Here is a 20,865-nt window from a genome sequence, read left to right as displayed (position 1 = left end):
CACGCCCGTCCGCTCCTGCAGCCATCCCCCCTCCTAGCGATGCGACACAGTGTGTCGCCTCAGAAAGACCCTCTCCCCCGCCAACAGAGGGGCTGCCGATCCTGCCACCCCCGTCCGCTCCTGCAACCATCCCTCCCCCTGCTTCGCCCCCAGTGCCTCTATTACCACCGCCTCCCTGGCCTTCCCCACCGGAGCCGGTGTGTGATTACCATCCCCCTGTGGGGCCCCATGCTCCGGGGCCCCCCGTGGGGGTCGTCTGCATCTGCTCAGGGGCTTTCGCTGGTGCAACAAATGGTTCACGCAGCGAAGACTAGCTCAGATATTACAGCAGAGGAGCTGGCTGATCTGGTCTCAATTTGTCCGGTGACCTGGCAGGATGATGGCCGGGGCAACCAGGTTGCAAGCTGGGTCAGTTTGCCTTACTCGGTGATCCGGGAGGTAAAGAAAGCGATTCGCGAGTTCCGCCTCACTAGCACGTATGTACGTGGTCTCATTGAAGGGCTAGGTACTGGGCACACCCTGATCCCTGAAGATTGGAAGGCGCTGTTGCGCATGATGCTGACGCCCAGTCAGTATGTTATTTGGCTTAGTGAGTATCGGCAGATGGCGGAACGCCAAGCCCAGGTATATAGAGAGCAAGGTGTCATTTATGAGCAGTTGGCAGGGGAGGGCCAGTTTGCTACTGTTCAGCTGCAGTCTCAACTCCCTCAGGCCGTCTTCCCCATTATTTCCACCTGCGCCCAGCATGCTTTCCGGAAGGTCCCGGATTCAGGCAAGCCTACCAAAAGCTTTGCCAGTATCCGTCAGGGTGCATCAGAGTCCTTTATGGATTTTACCAACAGATTGCAGGAGGCTATCCTCCGACAGGTGGATAACCCTGCGGCAGCTCAGGAGATCCTGTTAAAAATGGCAGTTGAAAATGCGAACGAGGATTGCTGCCGTGCTCTCCAGGCTGCACAAGCCTCTGGAATTCTAGAGCTGTCGGACATGCTGCGGGCGTGCCAAAACATTGGCACACAAGCACATAAAGCTGGGGTTATGGCCGCCGCCCTGCGGAAAAGCGGGAAGGAGGGGAAGCGTTGTTACCGCTGTGGTAAGGAGGGTCACTTTCAGCGGGAGTGCCGTTCATCGACGGCGCCCGCCCGCCTCTCAAAGAAGTGCCCCAAGTGTCGGACGGGCTATCACTGGGCTAATCAGTGTCGTAGTGGGTCGGGAAACCGCACGACGGTCCCCCCCGAACCCAGGGCCAAACGGGGGTGTTTCCCACTCAGACAACTGTTCCTCTACCTTAAAATCCATAGACTCCATGAGGGCGGTGACTGCCGGCAGTGCAGGGCTTGATTTGATTATGCAGGAGGACGCTGATTTTCAGTTGCTGGGGGAGGTCTGCGCCATACCTACGCAGGTGACGGGACCTCTCCCTGACGGATTTGTGGGTCTGGTTCTCCCTCGCTCACACGCTGGGAAACAGGGCTTTTTGGCATCCCAGGGGTCATTGACGCTGATTACACCGGCGTTATTAAGGTTCAGGTGTGGACCCATCTTCCGCAGTCGCTCCCGCGTGGATGATCAATTGCACAATTGATTTTAGTCCCCTATCAGGTGCCAGCCGCAGAGGATCGAACCCGGGGCGGAGGCGGCTTTGGATCAACGCTGTCTTAGTTGCCGTCTCACAACACGTCCTCTCCACTTGTTGTTCTAACAATGTCGCTCCACCCCTCGAAACCTCAGTTAACACTTCTTTTAAATAATGTTCCTTTTACAGGGCTGGTGGACACTGGAGCTGACATTACGGTGATTTGTGATCCGGAGTGGCCGGTCGGTTGGCCAACAGTTCCTTCTAAAGAGTTGTGCGGGATCGGGGGTAGCAAACCCGGGCGCCAAAGTTTGTCTTGGGTCACGGTCTCTAAACCAGGAGGCCGTGCCCTTGCTACAGTCCGCCCTTTTGTGCTCCCTGTCCACCTCAATATTTGGGGCCGTGACTTACTTACAGAGCTGGACACCACCCTCGATATTAATATATAATGGCCCAAAATCCTCCCTCACCCACCTTGCCATCCGCATTACCATTGGTATGGCAATCCTTAGAGCCCGTATGGATTGACCAGTGGCCCCTCCCTCTAGAAAAGCTGAAAGCGCTTCATTCACTTGTACGACAATATTTGCATGCACAGCACTTGGAGAGCTTTATTAGTCCTTGGAACTAGCTGCTGTTATTTTGGCCTTTCAATTTTTTGCTGATTGTCCCTTTAATTTGATTGTGGACACGCATTATGTTTTTAGGTAATTGATCATTTACCCCTTGCCCTCATTACCCCTCAGGTCGATGCGGACCTCCTTCGCCTGTTTTTGTCCTTAGAGTATTTTCTCACCACTCGTAATTTCCCTTATTTTGTTGCTCATATTTGCAGTCATACCCCTCTGCTTGGGCTACTCACTGAAGGCAATGCGCGTGCTGATCGCGCGTTACGTGGTCAGGTAAATTCCCTTTTTTCTGACCCCATTGAAAGCCATTCCTTTTTTCATCAGTCTGCCTCTGTTTTGGCCCGACAGTTTCACATTCCTGCTGATCATGCACATTCTATTGTTCGTTCCTGCCCCCACTGTGCCGCTGCTGCCCCTACCTTTTCTTATGCCGTTAACCCCAGAGGTACCGCAGCGAATCAACTGTGGCAAATGGATGTCACTCATGTGCCACAATTCCGCCCCTATTTGTTTTTACGTGTTTTCATTGATACTTATTCGGGATTCCTTTGGGCGACCCCACAGCGTGGGGAAGCCACTCCCAAAGTTATTCACCATTTGCTAGCCTGTTTTGCTGTTATGGGTCACCCGAGCCAGATAAAAACGGATAATGCCCCAGCCTATTGCTCCACAGCCCTCTCCACCTTTTGTGCCCAATGGGACGTCCGTCTCAAACACGGGGTCCCTTACAATTCCACAGGCCAAGCCATTGTTGAACGTGCAAATCTCACGCTAAAAACCTTGCTCGACAAACAATTAAAACAAGGGGAGCCGCGTCTCCGAACCTTAGGAGACATTCAGCAACAAATGCATATCCTTTTGTTTACTTTAAATAATTTAACGTTGAACGCAGATCAGCAGACCCCCATGGATCGGCATTTTCACAAATCCGAGGTACTGGAAAGACCGCGTGTCTATTACCGTCAGCTGCCCGATCCGCAATGGTTGGGCCCAGTGCCTTTAATTACTTGGGGTCGGGGATATGCTGCTGTGTTTCTCCCTGCAGCACCGTTGTGGGTTCCGGCCCGGTGTGTGCGACCGGCACTGAAACAGCATGGCGTGGCACCAAGGGCTGTCGAACCCCATACCGGAGTTTCAGCTGACCTTGGAGGAGAACGCGGTGCCTCCCAGGTCGACAACGGCGGGACGGAAACGGAAGAGGCGTAGCGTCCCAAGCCAGCCTGTGACATGGGGAGTAGTAAAAGCATTGGTGGCCGCGGCTCAACGAAGACTGGCAGCAAACCAACAGCCAGAGACTCCTGAGACTTTGTTTGTGGCAATTCTCGCTCAAATTACTGCTAATTCTCTATTGATTGTATGCCTTTTGTGCCTGCTATTTCCTGGAGGGGTTGACTCTGGAGCGCTTCCTCAGTTACGGGCCCGAATGACATATAACCTATGGGAAAGATTGGCTTCAATAGCAAATGTTACCCACTTTTGTTTATTTGATTTTGTAGCAGCTGAAGAATTGTTAGGTACGTGCCTTATTCCAGTTATGTCATCACCCTGAGGAAATTGGGAATGAGATGATGCTCGCCGCTTACTCGAACCTCTCTTCCCAGTACTCTAGCATGGCTAATTGGGGCCCGGCCAATTACACTTTACCTTTTTAAGCTTATTTTTTGCTGTTGCTGTGTGCAGTGTATTTCCTTTTTGTTAAGGCTTTGTCGAGACCTGCCCTGGCAGGCTCCACGAGTTATAACCTTGTCTGTCCGGGAGTTAATTGGCTTGCAAAAGCAAATTGATGGCTACCATGAGATGGCCGAGCACAAATAAAAAAGGAGGGGATGTAGGATTCATACAAGGTTCATGCGCTTGGCAACATTCAGGGCATACCCGGAGTGTTGTGCTGGACCTGTGCACACACAGCTCCTCTGAATGGCATCAACCTTGGAATCTCGCCCAAATGACATGAACCGTGGGAAGCCTCCCAGGACTGGGCTCAAGGCCCGAGAGCAAGGAATGTGGTAGATAGAAATTGGTAAATAAGAATGTTAAACAAAGCCAGTGTATTCCTTTTATCTGTTGGAGAATGTAATGCGCGGTGGGAGAGAGAGAATAAAGGGGAAGGTGGAAAGCTGACAGGCAGCAGCCTGTTAGCAGAGACCAGCCGCTTGCTTGCTAAAAGCTGTGTCCCGTCTTGTCATTGAACCACCACATAGTGCCACAGTGTAGACAATTCCTACAGCAAAAGAAGGGGAGCGTTCTGCCATTGGTGTTAATCCACCTCTCACAGAGGCTCTGACTAGGTCAGCAGAAAAATTCTTTCATCGACCTACTTGAGTCTACGCTGGGGTTTAGGTCAACCTAATTCCAGTGCTCAGGTCACAAAATTGTTCACAGCCCTGAGCAACATAGCTAGGTCAGTCTAATTTTTAAGTGTATACCACGTCTTAGACAAGTGGGACCAGGCTTCCACCTACCAACCAGTGACTGGGGGATGAGTACTGAAACGGTAGAGTTTTTGATCTTAAAAGTAATTAAAAGTTCTGAGTTTCATTTCTCTTTTCTCCCAGCCTCCCTTCCTACTAGAGCCATATGGGGGGGCTTAAAGCAACGGCTGCAGGCTGTTCTCCTCCTCCCCCCCCCCAAGAAGATATGTTCTAGGATAGTGAGCAGCATTAAGGAGAAGCTGTGGAGCTCATTTTACATGATCTCCCATGCTGCTAAGCACAGAGCTGGATTTTGTCCTTGTACCATGCAACAACCAGGCTTCAGGATTGGCTGATGGGCTGTGAAGCTGCCATACTATATGTGGCTTATTGGGTCCTGTGCAATCATGAAGTCTGGAGAAATTGTGAGCTGGTTAAGGCCCCTAATAATTAGAGATACTTTAGCCACGGAAGGTTCTTTAAAATGGCATACACTACTTATTTTAATTAAATGTCTTTTCATATTTACCATAGTAGTTAGAGTGCTTACTACTGTGGCACACAGTTTTAGCACTCCTATAAGAACTGAATTAGTTATTTTGCTGCTAGGACCACCACATAGCTGAAGTGACTATAGGAATCTTCATAAACCATTTTCTGGGTGTCCTAAATCTTATTAAAAATACAAGCAGATTCCATAAGCAATGTAATAACAAAAAAAGTGTGGTGGAAGAGATAATTTAAAATGAGTAGCTACAAAATCAGTCAGAATTTGTCTAGCAGTAAAAGCTACATCAGCTATACTGATGTCAAAAGAGTAAATTGCAAGTTAATGTTAAAGACTTAACCTTAGCAGGTAAGCCATGACACAGAAAACGAGGCTGTTATACCAGATATATCTGACCTCTTGTATGTCTCAAGATACAGAACTTCCCTAAAATTATTCCTGCTATATTTAACTTCAGAAGAGTTGGCCAATAAGTAGGGTTGGTCAAAAAATAAAATTCTGAAAAAATTCAAAATTTGTAAAGTTGTTTCTATTTCTCTGGGTTCAAAATTAAACACTATTTTTATATTTTAAACAAATTTTCTCAAATTTTGACTTTATTTTAGTAAGTGAAAATTTAACCATTTCAGGTTTCAGAGTAGCAGCCGTGTTAGTCTGTATCCACAAAAAGAAAAGGAGTACTTGTGGCACCTTAGAGACTAACCAATTTATTTGAGCATAAGTTTTCGTGAGCTTTATTTATGCTCAAATAAATTTGTTAGTCTCTAACGTGCCACAATTACTCCTGTTCTTTTAACCATTTCAATAACTTTTTTGAGTAAAATGTCTAAGTTTTTTTTAAAAGTCAACAGTTTCAAAAAAAGATGATTTTTTATTACTTAACCTTTTTGTTTAAAAATTTCAACCAGTTCTGTTAAAGAATACTGAGCTTTGTAGTATTTATATATCTACAAAATCAAAACTTTTGTCGCCCAAACACAGTCTTCTTTTCATAAAGCCCACTGTATACTTTTAATTTATTTTACATGGACATTAAAGATTTCATGTTTCTTTTAATAAAAGAATTTACCTGGATGTCCCCGGCCAAAATTTCAACTCCCTCAATATTATGTCAGTCTTTGTGAACTTTGCCAAAACCACATAGAGTTTAGAATCACCATTGGAACATAGCCATGGCAGAAGAATTAGTAAACTCTCTTCAAGTTCAGGAAGATTTCACATTCTATTAATAGAATTTATAGACTCTTTGTCAGCAGAGTCACACAGGCCTTGCATGTTTGTATACTTCATCAGCCAAATCACTGGTTTAAAGAGAATTAGACTGCGATTTTCAAAAGGACGTTAGGTGCTATTGGGTCTCTTTGAAAATGCCACACTATAGATGCAGTGTGTTTAGTTTGTAAGGTCTATCAGTTCAAAATTTAAGACAACATGAAGCTGTGGAGCATGTAAACTCAGTCAACTGAATTGCTTCGTTCAGGATGATCACAAAATCTGCTGACACAGGTGGTAAAATCTGTAAGCTCAATCAGCCAAATTGCTCCTGTTTCATAGATTCATAGATATTAAGGTCAGAAGGGACCATTATGCTCATCTAGTCCAACCTCCTGCACAACGCAGGCTACAGAATCTCACCCACCCACTCCTGCGAAAAACCTCTCACCTCTGTCTGAGCTATTGAAGTCCTCAAATCGTGGTTTAAAGACTTCAAGGAGCAGAGAATCCTCTAGCAAGTGACCCGTGCCCCATGCTACAGAGGAAGGCGAAAAACCTCTAGGGCCTCTTCCAATCTGCCCTGGAGGAAAATGCCTTCCCAACCCCAAATACGGCGATCAGCTAACCCTGAGCATATAGGCAAGATTCACCAGCCAAATACCCAGGAAAGAATTTTTTGTAGTAACTCAGATCCCACCCCATCTAACATCCCATCACAGGCCACTGGGCCTATTTACCATGAATATTTAAAGATCAATTAATTACCAAAATCATGTTATCCCATCATACCATCTCCTCCATAAACTTATCGAGTTTAATCTTAAAGCCAGATAGGTCTTTTGCCCCCACTGCTTCCCTTGGAAGGCTATTCCAAAACTTCACTCCTCTGATGGTTAGAAACCTTCGTCTAATTTCAAGTCTAAACTTCCCAATGACCAGTTTATATCCATTTGTTCTTGTGTCCACATTGGTACTGAGCTTAAATAATTCCTCTCCCTCTCCGGTATTTATCCCTCTGATATATTTATTGAGAGCAATCATATCTCCCCTCAACCTTCTTTTAGTTAGGCTAAACAAGCCAAGCTCCTTGAGTCTCCTTTCATAAGACAGGTTTTCCATTCCTCGGATCATCCTAGTAGCCCTTCTCTGTACCTGTTCCAGTTTGAATTCATCCTTCTTAAACATGGGAGACCAGAACTGCACACAGTATTCCAGGTGAGGTCTCACCAGTGCCTTGTATAACGGTACTAAAACCTCCTTATCTCTACTGGAAATACCTCGCCTGATACATCCCAAGACTGCATTAGCTTTTTTCATGGCCATATCACATTGGCGGCTCATAGTCATCCTGTGATCAATCAATACTCCAAGGTCCTTCTCCTCCTCCGTTACTTTTAATTGATGCGTCCCCAGCTTATAACTAAAATTCTTGTTATTAATCCCTAAATGCATAACCTTACACTTCTCACTATTAAATTTCATCCTATTACTATTACTCCAGTTTACAAGGTCATCCAAATCTTCCTGTATGATATCCCAGTCCTTCTCTAAATTGGCAATACTGCCCAGCTTTGTATCATCTGCAAACTTTATTAGCACACTCCCGCTTTTTGTGCCGAGGTCAGTAATAAAAAGATTCAATAAGATTGGTCCCAAAACTGATCCCTGAGGAACTCCACTGGTAACCTCCCTCCAGCCTGACAGTTCACCTTTCAGTAGGACCCAGTATAGTCTCGCTGTTAACCAATTCCTTATCCACCTTTCAATTTTTATATTGATCCCCATCTTTTCCAATTTAACTAATAATTCCCCATGTGGCATGGTATCAAATGCCTTACTGAAATCATGGTATCAAACGCCTTACTGAAATCTAGGTAGATCCACTGCGTTTCCTTTGTCTAAAAAATCTGTTACTTTCTCAAAGAACGAGATCAGGTTGGTTTGGCACGATCTACCTTTTGTAAAACCATGTTGTATTTTGTCCCATTTACCATTGACTTCAATGTCCTTAACTACTTTCTCCTTCAAAATTTTTTCCAAGACCTTGCATACTACAGATGTCAAACTAACAGGCCTGTAGTTACTTGGATCACTTTTTTTTCTCCTTTCTTAAAAATAGGAACTGTGTTAGCAATTCTCCAATCATACGGTACAACCCCTGAGTTTACAGATTTATTAAAAATTCTTGCTAATGGGCTTGCAATTTCGTGTGCCAATTCCTTTAATATTCTTGGATGAAGATTATCTGGGCCCTCTGATTTAGTCCCATTAAGCTGTTTGAGTTTCGCTTCTACCTGTTCCAGGAGGTTACAGACTCTTTTAGAGGAGTATTAGAGATAGAATAATAGCATATCAGGTTTGGAAGGGATCTCAGGAGGTCATCTAGTCCAACCCCCTCCTCAAAGCAGGACTAATCCCCAGTTTTTGCCCCAGATCCCTAAATGGCCACCTTAAGGATTGAACTCACAACCCTGGGTTTAGCAGGCCAATGCTCAAACAACCCTATGTTGACTATGCTGACCTTTAGTTCATTGACTAACATATAATCATCTTTCCTCCACATCTAGAATTACAACAAAGTATCATCTTCCTATCAGAAGAAAATATAATGCTCTGTATAGTGCAGGGGTGGCCAACCTGTGGCTCCGGAGCCACATGCAGCTCTTCAGAAGTTAATATGCGGCTCCTTGTATAGGCACCGACTCCGGGGCTGGAGCTACAGGTGCCAACTTTCCGATGTGCCGTGGGGTGCTCACTGCTCAACCCCTGGCTCTGCCACAGGTCCTGCCCCCACTCCACCCCTTCCCGCCCCCTCCTCTGAGCCTGCCATGCCCTCGTCCTCACCCCCACCCCAGAGCCTCCTGCAAGCCACGAAACAGCTGATAAGGAGGTGTGGGGAGGGAGAGGGAGGCGCTGATTGGCTGGGCTGCTGGTGGGCAGGAGATGCTGGGAGCTGGGGAGGGGGTCAGGGAATGATGGTGGGTTGCTGATGTATTACTGTGGCTCTTTGGCAATGCAGATTGGTAAATTCTGGCTCCTTCTCAGGCTCCGATTGGCCACCCCTGGTATAGGGGGACTGACCCTGCAGAGTTCCAGTTGGAAATTATATCTGGTCAGCTGCTCTCTACCCCTCTTTTGCTCTGGAGAAAATTCCAAGCAACTACAGAAAAGGTACAGGCCACTAGCAGGGGTTAAAGAGTCACAATTATTTTCCATTCTTCCCAGATTTTGGGTCTGAGAAGAGACAGCTGTGATTCTGACCAGTCAGTCAGAACAGCTGGACCTTGTTAGGCTAATGAGGGACTATAAAAAGGCTCTTCTCAGCAGGTACCATATTAAAAAAATGAGTTCTAGGGAACAGACTACTCAGAAAGGTAAGGGTATCAGAGTTTGTTTAAATTAGTTTATTGATTTACCTGTTTGTTGATAGTGTGCTTGCTAACTATACAAGGAAGATGTATGCCTCAACTATACTTTATTTGAGCCATAAAATAAGCTAAAGGTATTTAGTCCACTCTGGGATAGGGAATTCTGTTGTTGTTTTTAAAAAGGGAGTGTGGGGTAAATAAACTATCCCTTTCTGCCCAGAGCCTCAGTTTGTACTTACTTATCCAGTGGGCCTAGCTGTACCGTATATTCACGTGTTTCTGCACTTATCTGTTTTAAGGGCTTTATTTCTGATTTATGTATTTTTAAAAGGGCAGTGTCAGCCATAAAACAACCTGTGATACAGTCAGACTCCCGATCCTGGGCTCAGAACCGTGCAGGAGCACCTTGCACCCGTCTGGAGACTCAGCGTAGTCAACAGCCACCACACTGCAGCATAGCTGCAACGGTGGTAGGGGAGACAAATGCTTTTCTACTTACTTTCAGGCTGGCTGGCTGGGGAAGGGAAGTTAATCTCAAAGGAAGCAGTACGCCTTCCTCCCAGTGTGGAACAGAGCTCTGCTCCATAGGTGCCACTCTCCCCTAGTAGGGGGAGTCAGAGGGCAAGGATGAGCTTCCTTCTGCCAACAGGCTGCCTCCCCAAAAGTTTGTACGATGCTAAGGGGGAGAGAGACTTGGACTGGCACCACTTCCAATAGACAGAGGAAAGGAACGTCCGTGACAGGGAGAATCCAGTCTCTTGGGGACATGGAGTCCTTGTTACTGGGTGGCACACAAAGGTCTCTGACATGGGGGAGAGGAGGGAGACTACCCAGAGCCTCAGGGAGGGACAGGCCACAGGCCTAGCATTGTGGGGACACACATGTCTGTATTTTTGCTTTATAAAAACTTTTCTTATGCAAAAGCTTTTTCATTGCATTGGTCGGTGGGTGCAATCATGGGCTATAAATATATATTGCAGCATACTCGGGAGGAGGTGAAGGGTCTGAGTGTGTCTAGTCAAGTAGCTCTTTGTCTTCCCTAGATTTGGGTCAAAATTCATCCCCTGCATTGCAGTAGCACAGCCTTGGTTTGTACACAGGTAAATTTTAATGTGATGTTTTTTAAAATTGTTTGAAAGACTGCTGATTCATAATTCATGTGCCCCATGTATCCTATTATCCTTTTAACAACCCCCTACCTCCACCTCTCCATCAACCATCCACAAATATCCATGCCTCCTCCAGTATGAGCTACCAAGTCTCAACTATCTTATTGTAAGGATAATTTAAAGCATTGTAGATACTGGAATTACTTCCATAGTGAGTTGCATGATTTTTTGGCTTTGGTTTCTTCTCCTATGCATGTAGGATTTCCCATTAAATGAAATTTATATATTTCCTATCAAATTCTATGGCACACTTTAAACATCTCCATAGGGAAGATATTGTTCTCTGTTAAGTTTTATAGGTTTTCAAAATAATTTCTGTAGAACTTGTTTAACTTAAAAGGGATGAAATGAAGAAGTTATATAGGACTTTCCAGTAAGGCTACAGAAACTATCAAACGCCATGCTTTAGGTACAGATCTGCCCTGCAATCATGAGTTAACAACCTGGATGTGGATCCCCATCTCTGCTTCAACAGCCTTTTGATGGGAGAGTCTCAACGTCTTGCTGCTGCTTCTTTCATCTGCATTCCATAACCAGACTGTCTCATAACCACTGTTCATTCTTCTTCTACAAAAGCTTCAAAATCCACTTCTTCTTTTGTCACCACAGCCAAAGCTGTGGTTCACACCCTAGTTATCTCTCCTTTGACTACAGTAGCCCCATCCTCTCTGGCCTCTGATCGTTTCCCTCTCCAATCCATTCAACATGCTGCCCACAGCTCTGACCCAAGTTCCTGTTTCTTTCCACACTCCACTTAATGCTCTTTGTCTTCACTTTCAGTTCTTTGCAGAGCCCCTTTCCTGTCACTTGTCTCTTTGCTTCTCCTCCCTACACTCTATGCCACTTTAGCCCACCGTAGTGCACCCTTTGGCTCCTCTCTCTTTTTTTTTTGACTCTGTGGTTATTTTTTTTTCACAAACAATTGACTATGCTTGAAGTACTCCCCACCTCCACAAGTGAGCCAGGTAACCTTAGTCACTTCCTTCATGTCCCTTGGGACTGACTTCTTTTGCTTAACCTTTCACTGCAAAGCTCATTCCTTTGCCATCTGTTCCTGCTCTTCAGAACTATGAACCTGTGTGCCAAAAAATAAATCAAATTGCATGACTTCCTGGGGCTCCCCTTTGGGTTCTCAGCTTCATTGTCTGATGTAAGCCCCCAACCTGTAAGCCAATGTGCATGGTCCTGTGTGGTGCCTCACTGAAGTCACTGTGTGTCTGTGTGGGCACAAGGGTCTGCTCGTGCTGATCCCTTTGCAGGACTGGGATCTTAGGCCCCAATCCCACAAAGATTTACACACCTACCTCAGGTTTCAGAGTAGCAGCCGTATTAGTCTGTATCCGCAAAAAGAAAAGGAGTACTTGTGGCACCTTAGAGACTAACAAATTTATTTGAGCGTAAGCTTTCATGAGCTACAGCTCACTTCATTGGATGCACCTATTTCACTTTATGCACTGAGTAGTCCCTTTGAAGTAAACTCACTACATAAAGATATAGGCACCTGCTTACATTTGAGGCAATGGGGCTTTAGATTGCAATCTCTTTGGGACAGGAATCTTTAGTGTTTATTCCTGTCTGTATCTGTGGTGCTGTAGAAATACATAGTACATAACAATAAATTTTTTTTCTATGGTGCCATTTTCTTTGCCTCTTTTCTCCAGCTCAGAGCTGAAATTTGGCAAGTTGCAGCTACTGGGCCAAATTCTGACCGCTTACAGTGGTGTAAATCCAGAGTTATGTTGACTTCAGTGGAATTACTGCAGACTCACCCTGGTGTAACTCAGTTTAATTTGAGCCAATAGGTTTTATGGAGAGAACTACTTGATTTGAGCAAGTCACTGTGCATTTGGAAAATGATTCTTATATTTAGACATACGGTTAAAAAAACTGAAACAGGACATATTAAAAATAATGAAACATTCCTTTCATGCCAGCAGAAACAAAATTGTAATTACAATTACAAATCATCTTTGCTGGTGCAACCCAAATTCTCATCAGAAACATAGCACCGCACACCTCCGAAGTGCGTAAAACTCAGCTGAGTTGCCTGTACCAACAGTCTCTGATAACAGATCTCCAGCTTAATCTACATGAATGCAGTTTTATTGTTTCCCAGCAAATGAAAACCAAATGGCATTATATCTTTGAGAATGAGAAATGAGCATTATTGGGGTTTTTTTCCCCCTCTTACCTGTTTAAGGATTTCTGCTGCTGTTTCATGTGAGCAATCAAATATCACATAGAACTCCTTGCCTTTCTTCATCTCCTTGAGTAAAGGCCTGGCATCTTTATTCCCAGAGGGCAACTGACGGATTTTGATTTTAATGTTATATCTAGAAGGGGCTTTGATGAGCTCTTGCAGGCGAATTAGACCTAGAAAATGACAACCAATCATATAGTTGACTGTTCTGTGAAATGACTATTTATTGCCACTTAATCTCTTATCATTCCCAATATATTTCAAGCTGCCACCTATCTAAAGGTTAAGCTATTAACTTCTCATTTGTCATCTTTCTTGCTGGTGTGGTTTATGAAGCTGTTTTCCCTTTGTGGGCATATTTACCTTGGAGAAACAAACACTACAAATAGGTTTGAATCTTTCTAAGATGTAATTCTTTCTTCCCAGCCTCTAATCATAAACATCAATGTTAAACAAAGCAAACCTGGAATTGTGTAAACCTCTAGTAAATGTTCCTTTATACTTCAAAAGTGGGCAAATAAGAAAGCAATTTCAGGCAATAAACATATCCACCATAGTTCACTTACAGTCCAGTAGATTAGGATGAGTGGCACTTAACCAATATTTATTATTTATAGGCATTTCTGTGGTGCTTATCACTCTAGTGCCAGAGTACCTTGCAATACCTTCGAAGTAGGGAATTATCGTTCATTATATTTATTATTATTATTATTATATATTTTTTTTTTTTGGAGAAAGTGAGGCATAGTGAAGTTTAAGCGTCTTGTATAACATCACACAGGAAGAGTGATGCAATGAATATCTCCTGACACCCAGTTCTGTGCCTTAACCACAAGACCATCCTGCTTCTCATACTATTAGACATGCCTAGCTTGATTTCCAGGGGCTTAAAAACTCAGGTCTTTTGATTTAGGACCAGACCTTCAGTTGGGTGTAAATCTGGACAGTTTAAGTGAAGCCAGCGGGGCTACGCTGATTCACCACAGTTGAGGATCTGCCCCCAACTATCTAAATGCAGTACACTGCTTGCTTACTAATAGGGTTGTCAAGCGATTAAAAAAAAATTAATCATGATGAATCAAGCTGTTAAACAATAATACAATACCATTTATTTAAATATTTTAGGATATTGTCTACATTGTAAGTATATTGATTTCAATTACAACACAGAATACAAAGTGTACAGAGCTCACTTTATATTTACTTTTATTACAAATATTTGCATTGTAAACACTTTTCAGTTCATTTAATACAAGTACTGTAGTACAGTCTCTTTATCATGAAAGTTGAACTTACAAATGTAGAATTATGTACAAAAAATGCATTCAAAAACAAAACCATGCAAAACTTTAGAGCCTACAAATCCACTCAGTTAACCCAGTTGCTCAGACAAATAAGTTTGTTTACATCTGCAGGAGATAGTGCTGCCTGCTTCTTGCTCACATCACCTGAAAGTGAGAACAGGCATTCGCATGGCACTGTTGCAGTCAGCGTCGCAAGATATTTACATGGCAGATGCACTAAAGATTCCTTTGTCCCTTCATGCTTCAGCCACCATTCCAGAGGACATGCATCCATGTTGATGATGGGTTCTGCTTGATAACAATCCAAAGCAGTGCAGACCGACACATGTTCATTTTCATCATCTGAGTCAGATGCCACCAGCAGAAGGTTGATTTTCTTTTTTGGTGGTTCGGGTTCTGTATTTTCCGCATCAGAGTGTTGCTCTTTTAAGACTTTTGAAAGCATGCTCCACACCTTGTCCCTCTCAGATTTTGGACGGCACTTCAGATTCTTAAACCTCTGGTCGAGTGCTGTAGCTATCTGTAGAAATCTCACATTGGTACCTTCTTTGTGTTTTGTTAAACCTGTAGTGAAAGCGTTCTGAAAATGAACAACATGTGCTGGATGATCAGCCGAGACTGCTATAACATGAAATATATGGCAGAATGCAGGTAAAACAGCAGGAGACACACAATTCTCCCCCCAAGGAGTTCAGTCACAAATTTAATTAACACATTTTTTAATGAGCATCATCAGCATGGAAGTATGTCTTCTGGAATGGTGGCCGAAGCATGAAGGGCATAAGAATTTTTAGCATATCTGGCATGTAAATACCTGGCTACAAAAGTGCCATGTGAACACCTTTTCTCACTTTTCAGGTGACATTGTAAATAAGAAGTAGGCAGCTTTATCTCCTGTAAACATAAACAAACTTGTTTGTCTTAACAATTGGCTGAATAACCAGTTGGACAGAGTGGGCTTGTAGGCTGTAAAGTTTTACATTGTTTTTTTTGAGTTCAGTTACATAAAAAAATCTACATTTGTTAAGTTGCACTTTAACGATAAAGAGATTGCACTAGAGTATTTGTATTTTTCAATTCATCTCCTACTATTTTTTGTTTATAGGTGGGGTCTGCTGCTCAGAAAGGGTAGTCATGCCCTGGGAAGAGGGTTCTTGGAGTTGGTACAGCCAGAAAGAGAAGGGGAGCCAGTGTAGCAAGAAGCAGTCCAGGGAAGGAGCAGTGAGGGTAGAGAGAGGAAGCCCAGAACTGCTGAGCTCAGGGTCCCTGGACTGGAATCTGGAGAAGAGGGCGGGTCTGGGCTCCCCTACCAATCACCAAGGGCATGGCATAGAGCTGAGGCAGTGAATGGGAAGACTGCCTAGGCCTGTACCCCAGAAGGGGGAACGCTGCAGGCTGATCTACACTACTGCAGTAAATCAATCTAAGTTAAGCTACTTCAGTTACGTGAATAACATAACTAGGGTTGCCAATTTTTTAATTGCACAAAACGGAATACCCTTGCCCCCTCCCCCTGCCCCACCTCTTCTCTGAAGCTTCACCCTGCTCACTCTATCCCCCCCTCCCTCTGTCGCTCGCTCTGCCCCACCCTCACTCACTGACTCATTTTCACTGGGCTGGGGTAGGCAGCTGTGGTGTGGGAGGGGGTGAGGGCATCAGCTGCAAGTGCAGACTTTGGGGTGAAGGGTTTGGGGTGCAGGAGGAGACTCTGGGCTGGGGGTTGGGCCATGGGAGAGGGGTTGGGGCATAGGCTCTGGAAGGGAGTTTGGGTGTGGGAGAGGGCTCAGGACTGGGGCAGAGGGTTGGGGTATGGGAAGGGGGTGTGGGGTGCAGGCTCTGGGAGGGAGTGGGTGTGTGGGTTCTGGGAGGGGGTTGGTGGTAGGGGTGTGGGCTGCAGGCTGTGCTTACCTTGGGTGGATCCCTGAAAGTGGCAGCATGTTTCTCCGCCTCCTAGGGGGAGGCGCAGCCAGGTGGCTCTGCATGCTGCCTCTGTCCACAGGTGCCACAGGGCACTTGGGAAAGGGGTAGCACGCAGAGCCCCACAGCTACCCCTTCACCTAGGAGCTGAGGGAGATGCCGCTGCTTCTGGGAAGCTGCACAGAGCCTCCGGCCAGCCCCGCACCAACCAGACTTTTAATGGCCCGGTCCGCGATGCTGACTGGAGCCACCAGGGTCCCTTTTCAACCAGGTGTTCCAGTTGAAAAACAGACACCTAGCAACCCTAAATGTAACTGAAGTTGATGTAGCTAGATCCACTTACTGTGGGGTTTGCACTGTGTCAATGGGAGACGTTCTCCTGCCGACTTCCCTTAGCTTCTCGGGGAGGTGGTGTACACAAATAAATGGGAGAGTACTCTCTCATTGACATAGCGTGTCTTCACCTGACCTGCTAAATCAACACTGCTGCATCAATTGCAGCCGTGCCAATTTAGCGGGCAGTGTAGACATGCCCTGATTGATCTAGCTGGAGGGCTAAGTCACAAAGGAGACGTGGACGGTCTGGGAGTGACAATGGAACTGCAGAACAGAAGGAGAGACAGAGTAATGGTGTGCTAACCATGGCAGGGGCTGTCTACCTCAGGAGCTAATCCTCAGAGTGACCAGGAGAAGGCACCAGATCAGTGGTGACAGGTGCACCTAGGATTGCCACCTTTCCACTTGTGGGTAACCAGACCCCAGCGGTCCCACCCCTGAGGGTCTGTCTCTGCTTTGCCTCTTCACCCACCACCAGATAAAACAATTCCAGACATCAGGGCTTCTCAAATGACAACCAGACGCACAAACTGAAACCTGGATTGTCTGGGTGAAAATGGGATGGGTGGTAACCTTAAGTCCCAGTGACAGGATAAATGGAATAAAAGCAAGAGATACCTACTAAGAAATAGTAATTATGAAAATGAACCCCTGAGCAGGCCAGTGTGAGGGGGCATATTTTATTTACCTTGTGTTTGACCCTACTTGGCTGAATAATCCTCTAGTATAAGTGCTGTACTAATACAAGGCAAACTACAAGATAAAGCATCACTTTGTCCTCTGATGTTAACTGATGATTGCTACATTGCATGGTGTTGGCTTTCACTCAAGAACTCACACTTATATTGGAACAAATGCCTTTTCCCCTGTTGTACTGGTTCTGTGCTTTTCGGGGGGGTTTAAGCATCAACAGTCAATATAACCATTATGAGTATTCAAATGGAAATCATTGTACACACGGTCAGAGACCACAGTCTGGCTTCCAGCCAGGCTCCTCAATTCATTGTTATAGGAATGGAGCACAGGCTTCTGAAACTGACTAGCAAGCAGGGGAGTTTATGTAGTTTGGCTGTCTCAAACATTCAAGTATTTTGTTGCAAACTGTGATGCTTCAGCCACTGGGACCAAAATGATTTTAACAAAGAAAAATGGAGATTCAGAAAACATTTCTGGTGCGTTGAGAGTTTCGTACTGACAATAATATCCGAGCTCGAACATTCTTGCTTTGTTTAAATGTGTTCTGTAGCAACAGGAATTACACTACAGTTGTGGGTGAACTGTGGGAGCAAGAATGGGATTTGCTGGAGAAAATGACTCTGCATGGCAGGGGTGAAGGAAAAAGCCCAGCTCCCTCAGAATGTACTGTGGAAAACGAAGGCTTGCACTGATGTCTGTGGTCTTTCTAATGTATTTCGTCCCTGACATCCCCCACCCCGGTTCCTAGGAGCGTTAGCTAAGTATTCTGGGCCAAATGAAAGGGCAAGGTGCAGCTGTGGGGGAACAAAAAAATTGAAGAAGCACTTATGTCTGGAAAAAAAAAGAGTACTTGTGGCACCTTAGAGACAAATTTATCTGAGCATAAGCTTTCGTGAGCTACAGCTCACTTCATCGGATGCATTCAGTGGAATAAATTTGTTAGTCTCTAAGGTGCCACAAGTACTCCTTTTCTTTTTGCAAATACAGACTAACACGGCTGCTACTCTGAAACCTGAATTATGTCTGAAAGCAGCTGCTATTTTAAGAACAGCCAAACCCCCACAAATGGCGACTGGAAGTAATCAGTAGCAAAGAGAAATACCTTTAGAAAGAAAAGTGTGTGAGAGAAGTTACACTTTCTCCCCCGCCTCAAAACCTAGAACATCAAATTGTGATGGTATTCAAATCTCAACTTCAAAAATTGAAGTGTATTAGCTGGGCATATGCAGCACTTAGAATTTCAGGCTCTGTTACTTTGAGCTTTTGAGATATTACCACCAATCTGCATTGGGAAAATTTTAACAAATTGGCAATCAAGGCTGGTGGTGTTGGTGGAATGGAGCCAGGGTCTGTGGTTCTCTACCACATAAGAAATGATATGTAAGGTGCAGGTAGGTGATGAATAGTGAAGGGAAAAAAACGTGAAATGTGGTATTTGCCTGACGTGGAGTCAGTGGAAGGATGCAAAGAGGGGGTAATATCATAGTCAAAGCAAGGAGCCAGAAAAATGATTTTTGCAGCAACATTTTGAATGGATTTAGGTAGGAAAGATGGTGCTTGTTAAGACGAGACAAGAAGAGGTTGTAGTGTCAGGATGTGAAATAATGAGGACCCAGAGGAGAATTTTAGCTGTGTGGATGGAGAAAGGCTGTATCTTAAAGATATTGTGTGTGATTCCTAGGGATGGAAATTATACCCTGAACCGTTGCATTCTTAATTTCTTTCATGGATTCATATAGTCATTGATCAGAACACTTGAGTAGTATTTTTTTACCCCATGGCTATTAGAAATATAGTAGACCCTTTGCTGAAAACTGGAGGAATTAACGCACAATAGGGTTTTAATTCAAAAGTCAAAACAAATACTTCAGGAGTGTTGAAGGAGGCTCTGTATCTTGCACCTAAAATTCACTGAAGTTTGATACATGTTGATTGAACTCTGGCGTTTGGCATTCCATTCATAAGATGGTGTTTGTATGTGTCTAGCTGACTAAAAGGACTAACTGATTTTTTTTTTTAATTAAAATTGTATTGGAATGTGAAAGTAGCAGGTGCTAAGCTGTAGTTACTGCTGAAGAGGCACTGTTTTTATAAACCCTTGGAGTGCCTAATTTTCTGAATAAATCACCTCTTGGCTGAAATTTTACACATTTCTTCTTCGACCACCTGGTTTATGGTTGTTTGAACATGGGCAAATTATTTAATTAGATTTAAACAGTAAAAAAACAGTAAAAAAGCTCATATAAAAAGCTTTAGGCACCCTGACAATTAATTAATCTTAGAGCAATATAACAATGATCCTCCAGGAGAATTAGAAAATCATAGCTGGAGAGGGCAAACTCAACCCACCAGCAGCATATAAATTAGTAAATGGTTAACAATTTAATGGTATGTATTATGGTGTGGGACTTCTTTCATTTACCTCCACCTCCAAAAACATTGAGTTATTTGACCTCAACATTTTTCTAAAATCAAGTTTGTTTAAAAATTTCAAACATACCATAGCCTTATTCTTTATTGAGCAAATGTGCTGTGATATTTTTGAAAAGAATAAAGCTTTAGGAAATTTTCTTTTATAAATATGTGGGTGCTAATGAGGCAAATGCATGCTATGTAGGGGTCTACTATAGACCACAAAATCAATAGGAGGAGTAGGTGAACGTGAGGTATTTCTAGAACAAATAACCGAAATATCCAGAACAAAAGAGCTGGTAGTAATGGGGGACTTTAACTACCTAGACATCAACTACGAAGACATCGTTTGAAAAGTAATTTGACAAAACACAAGTGTCTAAGTTTTTGGAATCCATTGGGGACAGCCTCTTGTTTCAGAAGGTGGAGGAAGTAACCAGGGGAGAGCCATTTTAGACTTGATTCTGACAGGGAGGGATTGGTTGCAAATCTGAAGGCAATTTGGGTGAAAGTGATCATAAATGATAAATTTCATCATTTCTATGGAAAGGAAGGCTTGTGGACAACAGAGTAAAGATAGTGGACTTCAAAAAAACAGATTTTCAGAAATTTATAGAACTGGTAGGTAAAGTCCCATGGGAAGAAAATCTAGGGGAACAAGAGTTCGGGAGAGCTAGCAGTTTGAGAGACAATATTGGCAGCAGAACGGCAAACTATCCCAATGCAAAGGAAAGATAGGAAGAAAAGTAAGACACCAATATGAGTCCATCAGGAGCTCTTTAATTACCTGAAAATCAAAAAGGAATGATACAGAAAGTGGAAACATGGACAAATTGCTAAGGATGAGTACCAAATAATAACACAATCATGTAGGAACAAAATCAGAAAGGCTAAGACGCAAAATAAATTATACCTAATAAGGGACATAAAGCATTATGAAGAGGTTTTTAAAATATATTAGGAACAAGAGAAAGATGAAGGAAAGTGCAGATCCACTACTTAGCAAGGAAGGAGAGCTAATAACAGATGACATCAAAAATACTGATTTTTCTATTTTCCTTCCATGCTAACTAAAAAGGTTAATAGTGACCAGGTATTTAACACAATAAATACTAATAAGAGGG

General features: G+C 44.0%; 1 protein-coding gene and 1 long non-coding RNA gene across 3 annotated transcripts in view; one reads left to right on the top strand and one right to left on the bottom strand.

Annotated features, from left to right (window-relative positions):
• Window positions 1–20,865, bottom strand: part of GRIK1 (glutamate ionotropic receptor kainate type subunit 1) — a 237,972-nt gene that overhangs the window by 93,376 nt on the left and 123,731 nt on the right. For both annotated transcript variants that reach the window (XM_027832881.3, XM_037905334.2), the window contains exon 4: window positions 13,068–13,249. In XM_027832881.3, the coding sequence (XP_027688682.2) occupies window positions 13,068–13,249 (182 nt within the window). The remainder of the gene's footprint in view (window positions 1–13,067; window positions 13,250–20,865) is intronic.
• The window catches only part of LOC122464093, a 28,365-nt gene continuing 18,250 nt past the window's right edge, over window positions 10,751–20,865 (top strand). The window contains exon 1 of the long non-coding RNA XR_006287967.1: window positions 10,751–10,807. This is a non-coding gene — a long non-coding RNA (uncharacterized LOC122464093). The remainder of the gene's footprint in view (window positions 10,808–20,865) is intronic.

Source organism: Chelonia mydas, chromosome 1, assembly GCF_015237465.2.
Source record: "Chelonia mydas isolate rCheMyd1 chromosome 1, rCheMyd1.pri.v2, whole genome shotgun sequence".
NCBI classification, from domain to species: Eukaryota; Metazoa; Chordata; order Testudines; family Cheloniidae; genus Chelonia; species Chelonia mydas.
The sequence above is the reverse complement of the archived record's forward strand: the minus strand, read 5'-3'. Positions and strand labels throughout refer to the sequence as shown.